Source organism: Balaenoptera physalus (assembly GCF_965194825.1).
Source record: "Balaenoptera physalus genome assembly, chromosome: 6".
In the NCBI taxonomy this organism is placed as follows: domain Eukaryota; kingdom Metazoa; phylum Chordata; class Mammalia; order Artiodactyla; family Balaenopteridae; genus Balaenoptera; species Balaenoptera physalus.
This window is the reverse complement of record NC_138885.1, coordinates 94,870,311-94,888,718: the sequence shown is the minus strand read 5'-3', so window position 1 is coordinate 94,888,718 and position 18,408 is coordinate 94,870,311. Positions and strand designations below refer to the sequence as shown.

Here is an 18,408-nt window from a genome sequence, read left to right as displayed (position 1 = left end):
GGGCGGGCCTTAGCAGGTCAAAAATCACACCTGAGGTGAGCAGCACCTTCAAGCGTTCCCTTGAGAACTGTTCGCTCAAACAACTTCTAAAGCAGTGCTTGTCAAACTTCAGTGACCAGTGCAATCACCTGGGAGCTTGTTGAAAAGCAGACTGTGAGGCCGTGGGCTTGGACTGGGGCACCAGATGGTGCCTTTCTAACGAGCCCCCGAGTGATTCTGATGCTGCGGTACCCGCGCCACCCTTGGACAAGCAAGGCCCACAAACGCCCAGGTCAGTTATATTAGCAACATCCAGAAGTTGCGGCCACAGGTCGTGACAAATCAGGTCGCCGAGGTGCTCTGCGTCCCCCGAGCGTCGCCACCCTGTCCTCGGGGCACCTGGCAGGTGCCGTGGCCGCGGAGCGCTCCCGGGGAGTCCGCCCGCAGCCGCGCCCCCTCCTCCGTCCCGCCCGCGCGCCCCCCGCGCCGCGCCCACCTTCTCCCGGGTCTTCAGGTACCGCTGCAGCGCCTGCTGCGTGAGCTCCCGGACGCGCAGCTGGCCCTCCTTGCAGGGCACCACGATGCCGGTCCTGCCGAAGCACACGGTCACTTTCATCCTGGCCCCCGGCGACCACGCCGGGCCAGGCCGAACAGGTGTCTGGGCCGGCGGGCGCGGCCGCACTCTCGGGGGCCGCCGGGCGCGGGCGGGCACAGAGACCCCGGGGCGCCTCTCCCCGGCGCCCCTCAGGGCCGGGGTCTAGCAGCAGAGCCCCTTCGCCCCGGGCAGGCGGCCGCCGGCGGGCGGGAATCGGAGAGGAGGCGGCAGCGGGGAGGGCTACCTCCCAGGTGGCGGGGGGTCGGAGACGCCGCGGTCCAGGGGCCCGGCTGCTCCTCCTGCTCCTGCTCCGGCGCGGGCCCGGCCCAGGCGGCTGCTCCCCGCCTGCCAAAGCGAAACTGCCGGCCCGGCCTGGCCCGGCCCTGGCCCTGGCCCTGGCCCTGGCGGCGGCGGCGGCGGCGGGGCCGACCCCAGGCCCCGGGCTGGAGTGGGCGGCGGCGGCGGCGCGCGGGGCCGGAGTTGGGAGGAAACTTTTGCGCCGGATCCCAACTCCTCCGCGGCGCGCCTCGCTCTGGGCTCCCCCAGCCCCAGGGCCGGCCTGGGCCCGGCTCTTAAAGGGGCCGCGGCGCTCCCCGGGCCGCGCAGTGCACTCGGCGGCTCGGGGCGGGGGCCGTGCGGGGCGGTAACCGGAGCTCGTAGACTTCGTCCCCTCCCTCGGTCTCTCCCTGGCTCTGTCCCTCCCGCACACACATGGAGCTCTAGGGAATTGTAACGGGACCTCAGAGCTCCTCACCGGGGGATTGAAACCGGATCTCATAAAGCACACTCGAGGGAATAGCTGGGAGACTGCAGAGCTACACCCTTAAAACGAGGGGATTGGAGTAAGATTCTTGGAGAGCCAGGGAGCAGGTGCTTCTCGCCACGCCCACCAAAAACACCCCAAGGCGTGAAGGCTCACAGGTACTGAGCTGCAAGGGTGGCCAAAGGGCCTGTTAGGAGCTTAGTCTGAAGCACAGCGTCGCATCTGCCCTCTGAAGCTCTTTGATGGTAAAAATGAAGGGATTCTTGGAGGCAACGTGGCAGTGGAAACGGTTCCTTTTACGGAGAACACTCAGTATTCCCCCCAGAGGTCACATCCCAGACCTAGATATGATGGCGTATGTTCACATATATCCTTGTGAAATGTGCTTCCTGTTGTGCATTTGACTAGAAAAAAAAAAAAATTTTCAACACGTTTAGGCTCATGATTTGGCAGGTATGTATCCATCACCAATTGAAATTGGCATATCTGGGGAGAAAAAATAAATAACATCTGTACCATTTTTAGCTCACACATGAATGAGCTCCTTTGAGCCTAACAATAACCCTGTAAGTATTATTCTTCCCATTTTATCGTGAAGAACAGTACCCAGGGGGGTTAAGGGAATGAGCTGACTATGGAGTTAGTTATGCTAAGAGGAACTCGGTTCTTCCAACGCTGAATCCCCCCCACAGTTCTGGTCTCCCCCCACAGTTTTCTTCGCAATCCAGCTCATCCAACAAGTTCCTCAGGGCTACATCATGTATTTCTCTAAAAAAGAGATTTGTTCCAATGTCAAGATGCACTTAAATTGAACTTGAATGGCCTAGGGCAGTATAATAAAGCACAGGAGATTAAATTTATGGGCTCATGGGGTTTCACTTTTAAATTTTTTTAATTCATTCATACATGCCATATGTGTGTGTGTGTGTGTATATATATATATATATATATATATATATATATATATACACACACACACACATACATGGTCTTTTATGTACAGGGCCTTATATAAGGTCAATGGCATCAAAGAGGATCATGTGGACCAAGAAGTTGATTTGAAAAAGATGTATATTAGTATTAATTTGGTTGCAAATCCAATACAAACTAATTTAAATAAACTAAAGACAGGATCTATTTCCTTATAAAAATCAGAAAAGCCAAAGAGCACTCCTTTGAGGCAAGATTGAATCCAGAAACTCAAACAGTGTCCTCAAGAGGCATCTCTCTCCATCTGTTGGCTCTGTGTTCCTCCGTGTTGTCTCCATTCTCAAACAAGCTCTCCCCAAAGGAGGCAAAGATGGCCACCCCCAGTGTTTCAGGTTTACACAGCCTTAAAGCCAGCCATCTCAGACATCAGTGAGCCTTTTCCTGGTGAGGACTTGCATATCCAAGCTTAAGTCACATACCCGCTCTCTGGCGAGAGGAATGCAGCATGTATTGGCCACGCCTGATTCACTTGCCACTAAATCATATGGACTAAGAATAGGGGAACGGTGAACCCCAACAGGTGAGACAAAAAAAAGAACATTTAGCCATGACAAAACATGAGCTTGCTTCCCACCCTCAAAAGTCTTATAGATAGTAGAGGCGACAAGGCCTACAGATGTGAGAAGTTAAATAGAAACTACAAAACAACAATGAATGTGATAATTCTACTGAACATTATTGATTTAGATACATGCTAGGCACTGTTCTAGGTGAAGATAGACAGATATAGTTAGATATTACACATGTACATATATATGCATACATGTATATGTATGCATCATATGTTATGGATCTACATCTTATTTTCCTTTGCAATAACCTTATAAGAGAGATACTTTTGTTATCTTCCTTTTAGAGATGAGGGAACTGAGGCCATGGAAGGTTAAGGTCACATTTCTTAGAAAGTAGTGGAGACCAGATTAAAACCCAGGGAATCTGACTCCAGAATCTTCGTAGTAATGGCTATGCTGATCTTACATGGGAAGTACCAAACGAGCAGGGCAAACAAATACTAATGCAGGGCATTCACATGTGACACTTTTAATATTGGGTATTATATGGACATGTAGAATGGTACAGAGCAAAAATTTTCAGCTGATGAGATAAACTTGCATGTTACCATTCTTTATGCTTCATGGCTTTTTTCTTCTTCTTCTTCACACTTGCTCCAGACTCCTCCTCTTCTGCTCAGATAATGAATAGCTCCTGCTCTTCTTCACATCACAAAGTTCCTCCTGGCCCAGCTTTAGCCCCTCCCCCATACCTAGAGCCCAGACCCACTGTCCTGGCTTTGAGAAGCCCCCAGTGAACCACGAAGAACACCCAGGCTCTGCAAATCCCACTCACAGAAAGAGTGGAATCAGGTCTCGTGAACGCAGCAGAGGTTGTGAGGTGTGAGATGAGGAACAGATGAAGGTGGGCACAGATACGAACAAGGCACTGTACAGTCCTGCACACTGTGGCGTAAACGTTAATGACCCAAGCTAGTATTATAAAAAGAGTTTAGCGTTTACATTTCATGTTTATTAAATAGCCAGATTTAATTTGTTGTTCAACCTTATCACAGCATACACAGAAACAATTTATCATATATTAAGAAGTGATAGAAAAGAACATGGTTGCAACACACAGACAATCAGGCCCAGCAAATTCCTAAGTCAGTATTTCATGCCCCGTGGGACCTCCTGGGCAGAAGACAATAAATAATTTGCCTTGATTGAGTAACACTAGAGGATTCTAGGCCTGGGCTCCATTTTCTTGTTTTGCCTGTTGGATAGGTAAATATTGCCTGCGGTGTGATATTTTCCCATTTGTTATCCAACAGCTTAGCATGCTTTGGAGTAGCCTATGAAAATATGTTATGCAGAGAACAATAATACTGACCGATATTATTAAACTGCTCTGTGTTATGGAAAGTATAACTAAAATGTCAGGTACCATTGGGTGTATACTGAAGAAAGAATGATAATTTTTAATAGATAGTTGACCAGTCATCCATTTTGATATTTTGCACTATTAAGAAAGAAAATATTTTTATCCTTCAAGGAATTATTTATAACAAGCACTATTTTTCACAAAAAAATTAATTGAATTGGAGATAATCTTTTTTCTAAGACCCTTGGAACAATTAGTATAATAGATTATGTTCTTAGCTTCCTTATGAAATCAGGTGCCAGAGTGATAGCATAAGAGAAAAATGAGTATGATTTTTCATTCTTTCCTTCCATATTTAAAAGCAAAGTGTTTGGCTTATTTTCTTTAACTTAGCAAGAATAAGCTTTTCTTAAGAGATGTTTGTCTCTAAATGCCTTATGGCATTCATTTGTTGACTGTTTCTATAGGTCTCCTTATAACATAAATATTTTACACCCTAAAAAGAGTATTGTGGGCTATCAGCTTTTTGAAAGGTTCTTAGTTATGCCTGTTCTGTAAGACTCGTAAGTCTCCATAATGTTTCATGTAGACCACCCCTCCTTATACTGAATTCTACTCTATGAATGTTAGTATCCTACTTTGATTTATGTTTTCTTAAAAGGACATAAATCCTTTTCATCCTGAATCATGAAATGAGTACCTCTTTTAAGAACAAAATAAACAAACCAACACAAAGCAAGGAAACTGTTCCAACGATGTTTCATTGAGAGCTGATCATTAGTTAGATGATTTTCCTCACTGTGTGATCTCTTCCTCTGAAGCATATTAGGGTCCATGAATGCCGACCACTAGGAGTAGGTTCTACTCAGAGTAGCACCGGGTCCTCTCACCACTAGGCTTCTGTGAAAGAGTTAGACGGAGGCCAAAGGCAATGGTCAAGGGGGTCTCTCAAACAAGCTCAGTTATCCAAGGAAAGATCCTGAACTGAGGAGAGCTTGCAATCAAGACTTCCCTTTTCAATCCTGCTCACTTTACCTAAGGCCTCCTTCTGCCCCCCATTTATATCCCTTGACTTCGAGAAGTGAGTTGGTGTTCGTGTACTTGACAGAAGGTAGAGAAAGAGCTGTGATTTGGCACCAGATGCTTCCGTGTACAAAAGGAATACAGGCAGAACTAGTAGACTGGAGCTAGACAGACCTATGTTCCAAAGTACTCTGCCGCTTACCACCTATGTAATCTTTGGCAGTCTCCCTGTGCTCCTTTATGAAATGGGAGGATAATCCTATTTTAAGGTATAGCATACGTAAAGCACCCAGCACATAGAAGATGAAACGTATTGCCCTCTTCCACCTTTTATTCTATTTACTAACGTTTCTAAATGCCACTTATTTTCACTAGGCTTGAAACTACTTCCAAAAAATAATAAATCAAATGATACTTGAAAAGAAATAAATCAAATAAGTCAATGATCATCATTGTCAACAGTTTCTAAAGCCCAAGTATTGCTTGCTTTGTAATGAGGGTGTCACACTCATAGCAAAAATAATAAGATTTGTATTGTATGTCACAATCTACATATTATTTAACTCGATGCTCAAAAAATAATCCTGGGACATAATAGTCGAGTCCCTGAGAATCATAGAAGTACAGAGCTGAAAGGGGCCTTGGAGATTATTTGTACAATTTCCTCATTTTAGAGATGAGGAAACAAAAGCCTGGAAAGGTCAGGTGACCAACCAAATTCAGGACCCAGATCCTCTGGTTCATAAGTCCATTGCTTCTTTACTTCCCTGCCTGCCTGGTAATGAAATGTAGAACAAGAGATATGACCAACATTGGCTTAAGGCGTTGAACTTTCTTTGGTCCAGAAGGTGATGGGAAGGAACTCATTTTTTTATCTGTTCCTAAAGTTTCCATTTAAACTAAAGATTCTGAACCCTTGTCCTTGCCACAATTGTAAATCTCAAAAAGAGTTGCTGAGTGTTAAGATGACTGTTACAGAAAATAGAAAACCATCAAAGGATTTTAAGCAGGACAGTGACATGATTGGATTTGTGCTTGGAAGAATACAGGGGACCTAGGAGAGAGACAGAAGCCCTGCTGAGTTCATTCATTCAATCATTCATTTCTTTGTGCAACAGTATTTACTCAACACCTATAATCTGCTGAGCACAAAGTGATCACAAAGCTTAGACTCTAGTGAGGAAGACAGATGATAAATGACTAGCCAAATGAACAAAATATTTGCAGATTGTGATAAGGAGTAATGAAGGGTATAAACAACAGGCTGCATGATAGGGAACAATGGGGTAAGAGAGAACCTGTTTAGACTGGATAAGCAAGAGAAAACAGGACTTTGTGAAGAACCTGGAGAAAAAGGAATAGCAAATGCAAATATTCCTGAGATAAAACGGAGACTGGTGTGTTACAGGAATTAAGAGAAAGCCAGTTTGGTTGCAGCATTAATGAGCCAGGAGAGAGAGGCAGGGAAGGAGGTTGAAGAGATTGTCTACAAAGTGACTCAGGTGATAAAGATGATGAGGAAAGGCAGATTCGAGAGATCTTTCAGGATGTGTGACAGATCAAAGCCGGCAGGCTTTTAGGAGGAGTCCAGAAAGAGTCGGGTTTCTAGTTAAGAGGTGACATTATTGATTAAAGCTAGAGAATCTTGAAAAGGCTGGGGGAGGACTGCGGATTGTGGGAAAAGAAGAGTACATTCAGTCTGGGACATTTTGAGTTTGATGTGCCCGCAAGGGAATCAGGTAGAAGTGTTTAGTTATCTGGAAATGTTAAGGTGTAAAGGTCAGGAGAGAATCTGGGGACTAGAGATTTAGATTTAGGGGCCATAGATTTGGAGGTGAACTCATCCGAATGGAGATCATCCAAAAAAAGGAGTCTAAAAAGAAAAGGCATAGGACTTGGACTAGAATCCTAGAGAATGCCAATATTGAAGAAGAGAGAGATGCAGAGAAGTTACACATGTGTATGATGATGCATTATTAATTACAAGTTACTATTTGATCATATGTATAAAGTATTATCAATGTCAAGATATGATAAGAAAGGGTGCTGCTGCCCTAGTGAAGACACAATGATGAGAACAGGAAATTGAATGTTACAAATGGAAGGCAAGATAGTTTGACTGGAACAGATAGCACAACATAGGATACAAGGCTATAAAGATATGGGAAGAAGGACATGATTGAGGGAAATAATTGAGGGAGAGCTGTGAGATATAGACAGAGGAGTTTGGATCTGTTTCACCAAAGAAATATCCTCTCGGTGCTTGATCAAAGGTGTAATATCCATAAAATAGCATTTGATTGTTATTATTCTGACGTCTTCATGTATAAAGAATTAGAGTAGAAAGTAACTAAAATTTGGGGAGAATCCAAAAGAAGAATGTTGGAGTCAATTGCATAAAACTATATTGAAGTGAAACATCGTGTATGTACATAGTTGTAGAATATCCCCACCTGTACATGTGTTTATACAAAGTGGTGGCCTCCGCGATTGCTTAATGTCCAGCCCTACTACTATTCCATGCACGGGAAACAGAGGGTGCCGCATGACTCAGGGTCCAGTCAGGCAAATTAAAAACAGACATCTCAAACAGAGGGAACCGAATACAAGAAGTTAATTACACTGTTGATGGAAGCGCTGAAAAACCAAAAAGGAAGTGCAAGGCAACTTAGACATTCCCCACAGCAGGAAGCTGCTTCTTTCTCTAGGATTGGCTGGATTCAGGGAGGAAGTAGTGTTAGCAGAACCCAGAAGCTGGGCAGCCTGGCAGGAAATAAAACCATAGCAGAGACTGCCTGGCAGAAGCGGGGGGCTCAGAGAGAGGGGCTGTCCAGGGGTGATCTGGAATTATAAGGAGCTGTGTCATGAAAACACAGCCAGAGGAGAGAGATACGGGCAGGTTGGGGATATCCATACCCCAGGATTCCTTTCTCCTACCCTCCTTGCTTCCACTACTGTCTCACACTTGCAGGGAAATATTTGGGAACAAACATAATGACTGGCCTAGAAGGTCTTTCCTGGCAAGCTTCTACAGTATTTCATAAATAGACATTTTAAGTCTCACAAATATTTTAGATTTAGGAAATGTGCTAATAATATTCTCAATTCAATTTGATATATTTATGAAAATACTTTTTTTCCCAACCTAGGCTAAAGTCATGCTTTTCTCAAGAGAAAGTACTTCGACATTTTAACAGTGAAATGTATAGGCTTTCCCTTGATTGCCAAAGTAACTATTAATTTCCATCATTTAAGAAATAAAAAAATCCCTACTCTTGCTCAGTCATCAGACTCAAATTAATAGTTTTGTTTAGTTTTGATTACACAGGACTATAAACAGCAAATCCAAAAATCCTATTAATATTGAATGCTGAAGATGTCTAACTACAATGCTATCTGATAATATTTCATTTATCTTATATCCTGTAATTCTAGACACTAATCCATGGATTCATGATGGAATCTTTGAAGACTATCCGAGTTTAAATTTGTCATTCCTGTGTATAAAATTATTTGAGAAATCCATTCATACTTTACCACATGTATACACGAATAATAAGTAATTTTTATTGCAATACTATCAGGAAAACTTGATTTAATTAGTTTTTTTCCTTCAAGAGTGTGCACTCCTGTTAGGACATGTTAGTTGCAACTTTTTGCAGTTATCTTCAAACTCCTTTTTATATAACTGGAATATAAATATAATAAAGACTATAAATAAGTTATACATGGACTTCAGTGTATCTCACAAGACACAAAAGGGTAACTTCAGAGCAAATAAAAAGAGCTATCCATTTGCCAAGTGCATAATAAATTTTTGGTACTTGATACCCCCAAATGGTGGTATAAATGCTGAGTAGCCTATGTTGGTCATGACCGCTACCAAACTTAATGAGATTTTTCTAACTGTAAGTTCCCTTACTGCATCCCCAATACAAGCTCTTTGAAGGACTAGAATAGCTACCGATTAGACCAAGAGTGGTCCCTAATTCAAGGACTACCATCCATAGGCTAACTGATGAGCCATGACATAACCTGATATTAAGAGCGATACCTGGTAAAGTAATTGGTGATTAGCAAAGCCAAAGCCACTGGCTCCTTCCTACTATGTAGGCTGGAGAATAAAGAGAATTCGCTGCTTGTTAGAGAAAGCGTTGAAAGCCCAATTCAATTCTTGAGGCCCCAGTGGTCCATGAGAAAGGAGAAGGCACTTTTGGAGCTGCCTCAGCTCTTCATTGATCTCTTAGTCCCAATCTACAGCATTGCCACGGTAACCACCACTCTCTACCCAAATTATTTTTTCATTACATTATTCTTTTTTCTTTTTTTTTTAATTTTATTTATTTATTTATTTTTGGCTGCTTTGGGTCTTCGTTGCTGCACACAGGCTTTCTCTAGTTGCAGCGAGCAGGGGCTACTCTTTGTTGTGGCACGCGGGCTTCTCATTGCGGTGGCTTCTCTTGTTGCGGAGCACGGGCTCTAGGCGCGCGGGCTTCGGTAGTTGTGGCACGCAGGCTCAGTAGTTGTGGCTCGCGGGCTCTAGAGCGCAGGCTCAGTAGTTGTGGCGCATGGGCTTAGTTGCTCCGCGGCATGTGGGATCTTCCCGGACCAGGGCTTGAACCCGTGTCCCCTGCATTGGCAGGCAGATTCTTAACCACTGCGCCATCAGGGAAGCCCCTCATTACATTATTCTGAGTAAGGCCCGTCTTTAAACCAAACCAAACAACTGTCTGTAGCAAAGAACACAAATATTAATTAAAGAAGAAATAAGTTCATAAACAGTAAGTCATGGACCCAAGGGTTTTAAAATATATTGTTGCCAGAATGAAACCAGGACATACTAACAATGAACTGCATTATAAATGGGAGTAACCTAGCAGCCCACAGATACTTCAATAAATTTTCTTGAGGAAAGAAATTTGAACACTACTTGGCAGGAGTTGGTAAGGATACCAGGGGTAGGAAAATCCAACCTAAGAACAGTGTCAAGGCGTGTGACTTTTCTGCATTCCAGGATAGATAGATGAATGTTTCCCTCTGAAGTCTCAAATAAATAACTGTATCTGAAGGTTGTAAATATGGCAAACACACCCAGAGTCAAGGAAACCGCATTCGTGAAAAACAACATATTAGGAGGAATTTCTTGGAAGAACATTGAACCCTCCTATAATAATAGTGCAGGCTGTGATGCATCACACAGATCCCCCCCTTTAGGACTCTGAGCACTCATTCTCCTGGTGCTGGGATCGTTGGCAGCTGAGTATCTCAGCTGAATTGCTGTCCAGGAATTTCCCTCAATGGAATAGAGCCTCCCTGCCTGAAATCATGTCTCATTCGCGGTGCAGCCCACATGCCCACATTCATTGAGTGATCTATGGTTGGGGGGAAGGGTGTAAAGGTCCAGATCCTCTGCCTTAAGACTGGTCAACTCTGAATGTCATCCCACTCACAGAAGAACTTTGTTGAAAATGCATCCCTATGCAATTCGTTTCCTTCACTTCCACATAAGAATTGATTTTGAGCACACTCTCCAATAAATTTCTACATATGAATCTCCATCTCATAGTGTGTTCTTCAGATAACCTAACCTAAGACATAATGTCATAAGAGAACTCTGTTAAGAATTCACAGACACAATGATTTGCATGTAAATGAGGGCTCAGGTAATGACTGATAAACCAATTTAAAGATAAAAATGAATGGATAAATAAATGAAAGTATGTATTGTAAATGTCTTCAGTTATTTTTAAAAAGTCAAAGAGGCAGACTAGCAGAAAATGGAGCCAAAGAGACTTAGCTGATAATAATTCAGTAAGGGTGGATCACAATGGACTAGGTATAATAGCCAAAACTTCTATTACCTGAGTGTTTTGAGTAGGGCTCCTAAAGACATGGAAGAGTCAATCTGAACTTCCAGCATTTGGCTGGGGAAGGCAGTCACTGCAAGAAAAACACCTCTGTTGTCTCATATTCTGTCTAAAAATATTATTTGAATTTTGCTCTAGACCCCATAGTGCATCCATATTGTATTAATACAAAACATATTTTAGATTACTTTCCATCAGGACAAAAGTTTTCTCCCCATATCTTTGGCTACAGGATAAGATGCTAATCCAATTAGTCTTTCAACTTCATCCAGGCAGTTTCTCACCTCTTTACAATATTTTGTAAAGACAATAATCTAAATACGTGTATAAAGATAGATTCTTTACAACTTTATGAGCTAGACCAGAGTAATCACTGAGGAAACACCCATTCGGTTGTTCAGCAAATATTTACCAAGTGACTACCATAGGTCAGGTTCTGTTTGTGGATATAAAGTGCACTATTAAACTGAATGTCCTCCCCAAAGCTGTATGTTGAAATCCTAATCCTGGATGTGATAGTATTTGGAGCCTTTAGGAGGTGATTAGAGGGTGAGAGTGGAGCCCTCATGAACGGGATTAGTGCCCTTATAAAATAAACACCAAGATCTCCCCACCCCTCATACCATGTGAGAATATAGCAAGAGATGGTCATCTATGAACCAGGAAGTGGGCTCTCACCAGACATCGAATCTACTGGCACCTTGGTCTTGTACTTCCTAGTCTCCAGAACCATGAGAAATAAATTTCTGTTGTTTATAAGTCACCTAGTCAAAGGTATTCTATTATAACACCTGGAAAGATTAAGATACAGTGGTAAACATGAGACATAACACCTCTGCTCTCCTGGAGGTTACGTTTTATGGAGAGAAGACTGAGATCAGCAGAATGTGGCCAAGAGGAGAATTAGTGCAAATTTTCATAATACTGTTAAGTGAAAATTTCAATAAATCTTTTTCCTGTGAGGCTGTGTCACTCCTGACATGGTGGCTGATAAGTGTTTTTGATCCACTCATCAATTTCATGTGTGCCTTAGAGAAATACTCAAAGGATATTTTAAGTGCTGAAAGATGGCTGATGAGAGAGTTGTTTGTTTATTTCTTAACCTATAATCGTCATCAAATTTAAGAACTAAGAGTGGTGATCCACAAAATCAACTTTTTTTTACCCAACTCTCAAACTTTGTTTTGTTACAACCATTTTGCCATGTGCAGTGAAAGCTTCCACGGTTTTGCTTTGAAGGTAATGATTCTAAGAACCCTCAAAAAAAAAAAATCTGCTCACCTAACCAAATTTTTAAGCCACTGTTTAACTTACAGTTAAGTTGAACAATGAATCCATTCCCCTCTTCTAAGATTTTACCCTCATCCTGATATTCTGTCTCCCTTTTCTGGGGTTAAATAAAAATCCAATCTTTGAAAAATCTGCTCTATAACTCTTCCTAGCTAATCAATGTGCATCTGAGTAGCTGGCTAAGTTTTCAAAATTCTCATTTTATTACAAATGATCTCACCTAAAACCACTAAATTTAGGTATTTTTAGTTTTAACATTTGTATCAATTAGGGTTCTAAGAAGAATCAGACAGCTCACTTGAATTGGGTTAAGTGATGAGACTTTATAAAGGAACCACTTACAAGTGTGGGCAGCTTTAGGCAAACCAATAGTGGAAGGTGAAGTCCTTCAGAGTTAGCAAAATGGGGAGATGTTACCATCCCTATGCAGAGTGATATGGAAAGGGACACCTAACATGAACATTAGCCTATGTAGAGATGTAGCAGGAAGGGGGCTAGAGGAATAAATACATCAACCTCATAATATCCTACATCTGATCTCCTACAGATGCATTGCATTGGTCAAATCTACTGGAAGACAGAAAGCAAGGGAGTTCAATAAAATTCTTGGAGCCAAGAGTAGGGTAGAAAAGAGTGGAGAGTTTCACTGTGAATAATGTACCTTTAGGATATGTAATGGCATGGACTGTGGACTTACCTTGTTGACATTTTACCCATTCTAGAGTTGACCCCATCCATCAAGCTTGCTTGAGGCACCAAGGTTCCAAAGACTAGGTTGTGGCTTGATCTTTTAAAACATGTTACTTTCACCAGATAAGAAAGCCATGTATTACTGTTGAAGCAGATAGAATTTTACTAGCTTATTAAGAATTACTAGGGATGTTTGAAATGTTTTACTTCTTTTTTTAAATTTTTTTTAAGAGTTTTTTTGTTCGTTTGTTTGTTTTTTACAGGAAGGCAGACAAATGGGCTTTTAATTAATTAATTTATTTATTTTTGCTGTGTTGGGTCTTCGTTTCTGTGCGAGGGCTTTCTCTAATTGCGGCAAGTGGGGGCCACTCTTCATCGCGGTGCGCGGGCCTCTCACTATCGCGGCCTCTCTTGTTGCAGAGCACAGGCTCCAGACGCGCAGGCTCAGTAGTTGTGGCTCACGGGCCCAGTTGCTCCGCGGCATGTGGGATCTTCCCAGACCAGGGCTCGAACCCGTGTCCCCTGCATTGTCAGGCAGATTCTCAACCACTGCACCACCAGGGAAGCCCTACCTCTTCTCTTGATGTCAGTTTTTGCTGTGTAGAATAACCAAGCTTTCATGTAAAACATCTATTGGTATCATCCTTAGAATAAGAACACTGAACTGAAAGGACTATTTTTATACTCCACTTGGCATTTGCATTGTTACTTTTCCTAAGCACTGGTATCATATATATTTGTGTGTGTGTGTATATTATTATTATTATATATTACACATATTTAAAAGATTAAACTAAAGTCAAGTGCTAGACTCATGTCACAGAATAGAATATATGAACAGTCTCAGACTTATGAACGACATAAGTTTATGAGTAGGTAGTTGGAGATTTGGCTTCTCAAGTTTGTGTTCTCGGGTCCAGACTGGTAGTGGGTAATGGTGGAGAAAATATGTGGAAAATCAAGTCCTGTTTTCAGATTTCTTTTCCTAAGAGCTTTTCAGTAGTCGTGACAGTCACATCAACATATTACCCATTGTAAAATGTGCCACTTTTCAAGATTACCCAGGAGGACAAATCACACTGCTTCTTCCTATGTTTTGTCCAAGACAGAAGTACTCAGAGTTTTTAATATCACCCCATCCTCTCTCTAGCATCCCCAAGAAAACATCTTTCATCTCTGTACAGTTGATATCAGGGAGCTTTGAATAAGAAAATCAAATAAAATAACACATCAAAGGTCTATATGCCTTGTCTGTTTCCAAATGGGGACACCTGGGATGACTGTTATCTTGGAACATTTCTGCCGACATCAGAAAGTACAAAATTGCAACTTTAGAAAGGAGGGAATTTTGAAGATAGATAAGAATGATAGTAAAGCACCTCAAAACTCAGAGTTAAACTAAGCAAATCAACTCAAAAGGATGAGGCCGGAGTCTGTTTGTGCAAACCCAGAATCATAGCTCAGGATGGGCTGGCTAATGAGCTTCCGGATTAAGTTCCAGTCAAGAGATTAGAGAATAGCTGCCTTCAAAGCCTGGCAATTAGCATGTTTAAAGCTGTGGCAAATACAATGACATTAACATATCTAAGGGAAGAAAGTGTTAACAGAAAATTCTCAGTGGTGGCAGGAGGAAAACAAGGAGGAGACCAAGAAAGTGACCTGTCAGTCCCTACCAATGACCAAGAAAGAGGTGCCTTCACCAGAAGATTCCAGTCGTCTCCTCGGCTGGTTCTCTCCTCAGTGGAGGGGAAGAATATATTTCAAGCACTCTTAGCTGAAGAACCCTTCATTAAGAAAATCTAATTCCCATTTGTTTGTACTTAATATTCACCAAGCAATCTTGACTGTAGGTTGCATTTCCATCTGTTTGCCTCAGGGAGAAAATGCAAGATCCAAACACCACTTCATGAATGTTTAGTGTAAGTGGCACCTTGAAGCCTGGTGCTTCAGTTAAGGACGTTGTATACAGGCTGCTGAGCTGTGTGCCTGGGTCCTAATCTGGGCTCTGCCACTTCCTTCCTGTGGGATCTTAGGCAACTTACTCAATTTTATGTGTTGTTAGTTTCCTTGTATTAAAGGGAATAAATGATATCACTCATAAGTGGAATCTAATTTTTTAAAAAAGATACAAATGAATGTATCTACAGAACAGAAACAGACTTACAGGTATTGAAAACAAACTTACGGTTATCAAAGGGGAAATGTGGTGGGGAGGGATAAATCAGGAGCTTGGGATGGGTCACACACACACACACACACACACACACACACACACACACCCCACTATACAAAAGGTAGATAACCAACAAAGACCTACTGTATAGTACAGGGAACTCAATATTCTGTGATAACCTATATGAGAAAAGAATCTTAAAAAGAGTGAATATATGTATATATATATAACTGAATCACTTTGCTGTATACCTGAAACTAACACAATATTGTAAATCAACTATACTCCAATAAGATTTTTAAAAAAATAATTGAACCTATGTATCTTTTAGGATTGCTGTGAGAACTGATACGAGATTTAAAAAAACTTTTTAGAGCAGTGCTTTTTGATGTATACGTCAATTTTTGTGAATTCATTTGGCTCGAGTCAGTTGCCCAAGACTTCATTATCTGAGGGTACTGAAAAGGCTTTGTATCTAGACACACAGGCTAAGAACCTGTGCCTACCTCATGATAGAACCCTTGAACATCACCTCTGGACAATACTGCCTTTTTGTTGTGGAGGGGAGGGGGGGATGGTACAGGGTGGGGTAGGAGTTATTTACCTAAGGCAAATTCCTACAACTTTATGACCTAAAGAAAACAATGCTCCATAATATTCAGTTTGGGGGAAATAAGGGAATTTAATATGGCTGTGGGGTAGCTTCCCAGCCTCTTTACTTGCCTTTTCCCCCTGACCTTCATTCTGGTGGGAAAAATCTGAGCTCAAATGAGATAGAGCTGAAAGTCCTTGGGGAAAGTACACTTTGCATATGTAAGGTTTTATTGCTCAAATTGATTTGCCCAGGGGTTCAGGCTCCAAGGCCAAAGTCCAGCTTTTAAGGAAGTCTACTTTCGGAGGCATGTCTGTCATCTGGTCTAACCTGCCCAGAGGCAGGAAGGAGTCTGTAAAAGTTGCCAACCCTGAGATGGGAGCAGGGAAGCCAAAAACTAGGGCAGAATGTCAAAGTCTGGTTCAGAGAGTAATAGTTGTGCTGGCTATGAGCAAGTGTTAGATTTCTGGTCAATACAGCAAGAGGCACCCAATTTGAGGAGGAGCAAAAGCAGAGGTTAAGGGTTACTCCTAGAGCAAAGTCACCCAGCACCAGAGAGGTGACAAGATAGGCTTTGCTGTGTTGTGCTTTGAGTCCAAACAAATTCATGCAACAACTTTTAAAAAGATAATGGTGCTGCATCCACAAATGTACCTCACATCCACAAGTCTTCTGAACTCCTCTGAACTGGAGCCATCAACCCACTCTCTCCAAATTTCCCACTAGAAGCTGCAAATCTACCACTAGAAGTTTATATTTGGGATGCTGTAAGCTCAACTTCTTCCACAACACTCTGTTTACCCCACCTGAACCCTGACTTTTGGGTGACACCATCGCTTTTCTTGAAAAAGTCCCCAACCAAATCATTCTGTATCCAGACTCAGCTCTCCATTGCCTTTCCCAGACAATGATCTTGCCATTGTGCAACTACCTCTGCTCTCTGAACACCAGCCATCTGCTTATTCCACCCCCTCTATATTTCTGCAGCTGTTGTAAATTCACCTTAAACACCATACCAGTCAGGGGCCTGGCAGGAGACAGATGGTGCACTCATAGGGTTAATTGAAAAAAGTTAATGTAGGAACAACTTGCAGATGTGGGCAGAGTGAAGGGAACCAACAAGGGATAGTGTTGAGTGATTAGCAAGCAAGAAGCCTACTGGCACAAGGCCTGAAGATGCAAGAGGACAGGGAGGGTACCAGCACCTAGAGAGAGCCATAGCTGTGGCAAAGAGCTACAAGACAGCATCCGTGCCCACAGAAAAAGTAGCATAGACACTGCCCAATGTGCTTGGTTCTAGAGATGCACAATGTGCCAGATAGCAAGGAGAATGGATAGCCCAACTTCTCTCTTCTCCTATCCTCCAATCTTTTGCTAAAGCCTCTTATTAGTCAAATACAGCTTGAAGCTATGGGCAAGGATACCTTAGTGATGCAGTCCATGGAGGCTGGCTTCTCCTGGGGCAGGGAGTAGGGATGGCAGAGAATCTAGAAAGGCAGAGAATAATCCACATAAACACATTCCTCTACTGTTCTTTTAAAATAATATTTATTGGGTTTTAGGAATCCCTTTCAGTGGGGGGTTGGTTATACAGGTGTTCTTTTCAAATTTTTATATATTTCATATATTATAAATATTGTATGCATTTATCAGTTAATCAAAAGGAAAATAAACGGAAAAATGTCTTTACCTTGATTATAAAAGAAATATATGTTCATGTAGAAAAATCTAAAAATACAGAGAAGTATATGTAAGAAAATAAGAGTAACCCATAATTCTGTTACCCAAAGCTAACTACTATTAATATACTATCAGTATAGTTGTGGGTTGTACTCTTTATATTTAATAAGATATCATGGACATTCCCCTATGTCACCAAATATTATTTGAAAACATTATTTTTTTTAGTGGCTGCATAGATTGCCATCTTTTGGATTCACCAAGATTTGTGTACCCTTCCATTAATGTTAACATTTAGGTTATTTCTGGACTTCCCTGGTGGTGCAGTGGTTAAGAATCTGCCTGCCAATGCAAGGGACATGAGTTCGAACCCTGGTCTGGGAAGATCCCCCATGCTGCAGAGAAACTAAGCCCATGAGCCACAACTACTGAGTCCGCGTGCCACAACTCCTGAAGCCCGCACACCTACAGCCTGTGCTCCACAACAATAGAAGCCCCCGCAGTGAGAAGCCCGCACACTGCAACGAAGAGTAGCCCCCGCTCACCGCAACTAGGGAAAGCCCGCGTGCAGCAACGAAGACCCAACACAGCCAAAAATAGATAAATAAATAAATAAATTTGTAAAAAAAAACCCAACAAAACATTTAGGTTACTTCTAATTTTTCACTATTATACATAATATTGAAACGACTACCCTCATATGTCAATCTGATTATTTTCATAGAAGAGTCTTAGGAGTAGAATTGCCAATATAATGTACATTTCATAAACATTTCAGGGCTTTTTATACATATTGCCAAATTATACTCTGCCAGCAGTATATAGAAACGCCCATCTCCCCAAGGTCTCAGCTCCCGAAGAGAGTCAGTCTAACATTTAACTTTGCTTGCT

The 18,408-nt window shown here is 42.2% G+C and overlaps 1 protein-coding gene across 5 annotated transcripts in view; it reads right to left on the bottom strand.

Annotated features, from left to right (window-relative positions):
- PARD3B (par-3 family cell polarity regulator beta) overlaps positions 1–6,511 on the bottom strand; it is a 1,041,978-nt gene extending 1,035,467 nt beyond the window's left edge. For 3 of the 5 annotated variants that reach the window (XM_082466959.1, XM_082466957.1, XM_082466958.1), the window contains exon 1: positions 476–734. In XM_082466959.1, coding sequence (XP_082323085.1) covers positions 476–595 — 120 coding nt within the window. In that variant the 5' untranslated portion in view covers positions 596–734. Of the gene's footprint in view, positions 1–475 lie in introns of all 5 variants that reach the window. The other 2 variants (XM_082466955.1, XM_082466956.1) reach the window with 1 other exon arrangement.
- Positions 6,512–18,408: the final 11,897 nt, after the last annotated feature.